This window comes from Schistocerca nitens, chromosome 5 (genome assembly GCF_023898315.1).
Source record: "Schistocerca nitens isolate TAMUIC-IGC-003100 chromosome 5, iqSchNite1.1, whole genome shotgun sequence".
Lineage (NCBI taxonomy): Eukaryota > Metazoa > Arthropoda > Insecta > Orthoptera > Acrididae > Schistocerca > Schistocerca nitens.
In genome coordinates, this window is record NC_064618.1 from 549,991,880 (window position 1) to 549,997,879 (window position 6,000).

Consider the following 6,000-nt stretch of genomic DNA (forward strand, 5'->3'; position numbering starts at 1 on the left):
TCCTTCCCTAATCCGATGAGACCTATGACCACGCTGTCTGGTCTCCTTCCCCAAAACCAACCAACCAACCAACCCTTCTCTGCAGACTGTGACTAGCGCCTAAAAGTAGCACCAGAGTGTGAGACAGTGAACTAAGAAACGACAGTTTGCAATCAAAAGTAAACTGAAACTCTTTAAAATTAATAGTCGAGTTTTGTTTGGGCGATTATGTTGTCCAAAAATCTGTGAAAGTTGAGAATTAGGAAAATAGTTTATCCGAAACAGGTGTCAGACGTTACAGGTTTCCTGCCAAAGTTCTTCTACATCTTCTCTCTCAGCATTTGTCCCGCAATATAGTACTGTCTGCACTTTTTGCTCTATGTCTCCATTTGGCACGTTCTTGTTCTGAGTGTATACTCGGTACTTCGAGGTCTGTAAGGAGGGTATCTATTTTGCGTCATTTTGCCATCAACTTTTAACGAAAACCTGCGATTTGCTGTTGTCCCTTGATCCCCTCGAAGTACGTGTAGATACCATTGTAGATGGCCCTCCTTTCATCTTTTCAACGATACCGTTCGCAAATTTCATCATTGGTTGATTGATCATTAAGTTTTAGGACACATGCCCACCGAAGCATTTTGGTTTCCATTACACCAAGTCGTTGCCCTGTTTCTTTTGTTGCGGGTCAAAGGTCTGCACCGTACAGAGCATCTGGGTCGATTGTACACCGGCATATTTTCGACATGAGTCAGTCCGGTGTGTTTTTATCAGTCATTAAAAGAGAATGTTTATAGCCAAGATGGTGTGTTAAAATATTTATTTCCTCGATGACGGTTTCAACAGATCTAGCTGTCATCTTCGGATCTTCTGGAAATAATATTCATGTACATGAATCATACTACTGTAACGAAAGCATATTCCTAGGGCGCTACATTGGCATGTGAAATACTTCTTAGCTACTCTCTTATGTATTTGGTATGGCAACGTGGCGCCTTTAGGTTATAAACGGTGCTCTCTTCATGGTTGTACCATTCATGTATTGTAATATTATTTCCAGAAGATACGAAGATGACAGGCGGACCTGTCAAAACCAGTCATTGAGGAAATAAAAAATGTTTCAGTGCGCAATCTTGGCTGTAAAAATTCTTATTTATCACTGAAGATCAGATCGGGCCCAACAGTATGTGGAAGTTATACGTCAGCTGTCGTCCACGATTTAAGCATTGCTAAAGTGGTTTGCGCTTTCAGGAACAAGTAACCGTCGGTAGCGGTTTCTGAGCCTATGGTATGTGAAGATATTTGTCTTTGGCAGATGTATACCGTCGGTTCTGGACAGGTATCAAGTCTTCTTTACATTGAGGCTTGGTGTGACGGTTCTTCCTTGCTTGGACGTATCATTAAACAATAGAACATCAGTATTGCCCAAGGAGCTAATTTCTGGAGAAATCTGATGTCCGTGTCCTTTACTGTGATGCTGAGGAGGTAATAAAGAGCAAAACTGTGGTGGACACCCGCAGTAACAGGAAGTTCTCCTGATATCCCAGCAGCAGAATGTACTCGACATTCAGAATTATGGTAGATCAGCCATCCCCATTCAGTTATTTCTTCAGGTGCTTCATAGACTCGGAGGGTAATCCATGTAAGATCACGTGGAAATCGATCAAAAGCATTTTCCAGGTCCGGGGAAGTGAATATGTTTACGCTTCTCACAATGTTTCTAAATAAACAAGCGAATTGCATGGACAGTATCAGTGGTCCCACAACTTTTCACTGAACCACACTGATTGGTAGTAATGGTGACAAACTTGCGTAATCTGCTGTCTATGATGCGTTGTAAAGTCTTCATTGTATGTGATAAGAGCCGAAAAAGACGATGGTTGGCACATTCAGCCGGGCTCTACTTCTGTTTCCAAATTTGGAATTCAGTGCTCGATGTCCAAACTTCGTCTCTTCAATGATCTTGTCGAGGAAACTTATCAGCGAATCAGCTGCTTTATAGTGCTTAGATTTCCACAGTTTTGGTGGCAAAACATCCAGCCCAGTCGCCTTCCCAAGTTTGAGCTAGAAATAATAGCAATAATCTACCTCACCACTGTCAGAGATCGTACTGATTAGGGTTCTTCGGCTTGGGACTTCTGAAGTACTACGGGAAACCCACTCAGCTGTTTTGGCACTTTGCAGATCTCGCTCTGTTTCAAACAGATGCAAACCAGTTTTAACATTTGATACTGTTACCTGACGTAAATAAGTAATGTAGAATATACGCATTTTAGAAGGCGATTTTAGGGAGATAAATGGCTATGATGTTCATCATTTACACGAAGTAGTGTTTTCATACATTTAGGGAGCACATGTTAAGCACTTAATACCACCAAAAATGATAATTTTCAGAAATAGACAATCTAAATGGCAGAGCTGCATCCTTCCAGTTTGAACAGTTAACGCCTATGACGGACTGCACGTTCAGTACACGTTAATGAGCAGCTAATTTTATGATAGTTACCATACTGCAGTTTAAGTGCTACGTTTACACTGGAGAAGTTCGCTGCAGCAGGTGATCACATACAGGTCAACGTTTGTTACTGACGTTTGCGCGAGATTTTATTGTAGCTTATGATTGAACGGTTTTGCAGGTATTGGCCCACTCACAGGCCATCAAGGAGGGTGACTCCCAATGCACCACGTGATTCTTAACACTTTGCCGTCCGCACGTCTCGTACAAACTTATTCGCTTGGCGCCGGCAGCGCTAGTTCGGATTACTTGGCTTCTCGCCGGCCGCTTGTCACCTTTCTGTTGATGACAATCTTCAAACATATTGACTTTTGTGCGCTTTAACTTTTCCGGATATCCTCTATTTTGCCGTATCGTTCCACAAACGCGAATTTTCTTTACAAGTAACTTCTCTGCAATTTCTACACTATTATAATAATTATCCATGTAGAGGTGATGCCACTTTCCATAAGAAGGTGTCAATAGTTCCATTACTGTTTTTGCTAAAGGTTGTCTAGCGCCGGAATATATCTTGAATGAGGAAATGTATCCCGTACTCGAATCACACAGCATCCGAATGGGTATGCCATATTTCGTGATTTTCGACGGATTGTAAACTTTAAAATTTAACTGTCCACGCCACGGTATCATTCCTACATCAACTGATATGTTTTGACTTAGATTAAACGTTTCTTTAAACTTTGTGGAAAAATAATCAATTACGAATTGCACTTTGAAAAGCCGGTCGGCATTATCCGGTTTATTGTCGTTGTCGGAAAAAAGTAAAAACGATAATATTTGTCTGAATCGGTTGCGGGACATCGTTTTACGAAATATCGGTATGACTACCAAGGGATTCGTTGACCAGTAATCATCGATCCTTGCTTTTTTTACAATTCCCATAAGGATAGCAAGCCGAAACCTTTTTCTAAGTTCGGATCCCGTAACGTCGACAAATTTTGCATTTTTTTAATCCAGTTTCCTTATATTGCAATTTCGGCTGTAATATTTATTGGTTTCGTTGCTAACATATTCAAACAGATCGTTCCCAATGTATAATTCTACGATATCCACGACGCTCTGTGTATCTTTGGGAAATATGTGTGGACACGGAGACCTTTCAAATTTATTATTGGTCCTCAGTAAATCATAGTCTGTCTTCTTCGTCAGATTCATCCGAAACAGTTGGCAACCGTAGTGTTCGCCGAATTCTTATTGGACGTATTTCGCTATCTTCCGACTATTCTGCTTCACTTTCATATTTTTGATATCCAATGTCTTCTTCTCAACCGGCCAAGTCGTCCGGAACGTCAGTCAAGACGTCCGCGCATTCATCGTAAATAATCATATCGTCTCTTTCGTCTGCCACGATGAAAGTGCACAAGTGCTTATAAAAACAAAAAACTTGTTGACGTGTGTAACTTATTGTTACCCAAACAAAACCCCAACAGAATGAAAAAGCTACTAAAGTGCTGTCACCAGCCACTGCGCGATACTATGCTCACGAATCACTGTGGTGTCACCGGCCACTGAGTGATACCATGCACACGACACCACTGTGGTGTCGCCGGACGGCAAAGTGTTAATTTCAGTGATGGATAGCGATGTTAACTGTGTGGCTAACTTGCCTCGCTGCGGAGAACGCTACCCAGCTCCAAGACAAATAAATGCGCTCGACAGAGAGCACAGTATTTAACACAGGCGAGTAAATACCGTCATTGGACACTCTAAGCAAATGGGGTGTTCGAATGTGCTGAGGAGCTGCTGTACATGACTGTAAGCGGGTTGTTAGGAGTACGAGGGCGCCGAAAATCAAGGTAGAGCTCAGGCCAGTGGCAGGACCATCTAAAATGCTATTTTTAAGCTGAGTTCAGTGAGATGCGTTATATGATCAAAACACCCATCGGATACTGGCTTAAAGTTCCCCGTCAGATAAGTCTACCGTTTCATCAGCCCATAATTGTTTCAGACTGACTCGATGGATGCTCCTTTTATTTTGGGGAGCTTGTCTGGGATAACATTATCTCAGTCTGATTGCGCACATGTGGAATGCCTTAAAGGAAAATGTGCTTACTTTGGCTCCTGCACTGCCTGGTGGGAGTGACTGTTGAGCTATACTGTATCTCCTTACACCCAAGAACTTCCATTACAGCTTGTAAAACCTGTGCCACAGATAATCGTCCACCATCATGAAGGTAGACACGGACACTGTCTTTAATTCAGCTGCTTGCTAAATGTAGGACTTTGCCATTTGCACTGAGACCATAAACTATGAGTATTTTAAACTACAGCATTCACGGATGCTCTAGAATCGAAGGTAGTACAACGATTTCCACGCCTAAACGGTGACGTTTACAGGACTCCCATTAGGCTGTGTTAAAAGTTTGTGCCAAGAATTTCGCATAAAATAAAGCGTCAGTAAGGATTTTATTCGAACATTTCATGGTTTAACTGTTGGCATCTCCCTTTGATCTCCGGACCACTGAGCCGGACTGCTACTCAATAAGGTAAATCCGAACAGCGGTGCAGCACACAATTGCCCAGCCCTTCCACCGGTCCACCCACCCGCTTACATGCACTTTTGCAGTTATAATCTTTAAATTATCTCTACAGCCATCAAGCGTATAATTTTTTGTTACGTATAGTGCAATATAAAGAAAAATTAACGTCATAACAGGGCATTGGTGCTAGATGTTTCCAACAATGATAAAATAATGCAAGGTACGAGCAGCTTATTCGTTTCCGTGCTTCTTTTCAGAGTGAACGGAATGATGATGAACTCGCCGGACTTCTCAGAAGCATACAACTGCCCAATAGGATCTGCAATGAATCCAGTGAAAAAATGCTCTACATGGTGAAGATAAACGAGGAGAAGATGCTGATGCTACACCCATTTCGATACGAATGCCAAAAATTAATATTTTTATTGTCATTTTTTGTTAGCGTAGAATGCATTGTTAGACGCTGAAAGTGTAGATAAAGTTAAGTTTATTTTAGTAATGTTTTGCGTTTTCGCAGAGAAGTTGAAACGCTTTCAGAATTTCTAAGCAAGCTTTTGTGACATGACGTTAGTAAAGTATATAGAATCAGCCAATAGTTGGATTAGAAGCATACGTAAGTGTTCCATATGTATATTGTCAGTTGATAATTTGATGTGTTGTAATATTGCTCAAGTATTATTTTAAGAAGTGAATAATGAAACTTTTTTATAAAAATGTACCTGTACATTGTTGGACCGAAAATTTTTTAAAATAATGATGTTATGTAGCTATTTTTGTAATGCTGGGTATTATGTGTCGCTGAAGTCATGTATGTGAGTAAAATACAGAGAAGAGTAAATCTATTTGTTAAAAATAAATCTGTAAACCACACTTGTGTCAAATAGGTTGTTGTCATCCTTGTTCCCAAAGAAATTTACCGAGAATTCCATCTTTTTATACCTACCCTTGTAGCAGTAGCAGTAGTAGTAGTAGTAGTAGTAGTAGTAGGAGTACTACCGGGTGGCTGTAATTAAACTGACAGTGTTCTGA

The 6,000-nt window shown here is 40.9% G+C and overlaps 1 protein-coding gene across 1 annotated transcript in view; it reads left to right on the forward strand.

Annotated features, from left to right (window-relative positions):
* The window catches only part of LOC126260572 (endothelin-converting enzyme-like 1), a 398,875-nt gene extending 393,260 nt beyond the window's left edge, over window positions 1–5,615 (forward strand). The window contains exon 17 of the mRNA XM_049957907.1: window positions 5,229–5,615. Coding sequence (XP_049813864.1) covers window positions 5,229–5,328 — 100 coding nt within the window. The 3' untranslated portion in view covers window positions 5,329–5,615. The remainder of the gene's footprint in view (window positions 1–5,228) is intronic.
* The last annotated feature ends 385 nt before the right edge of the window (window positions 5,616–6,000 follow it).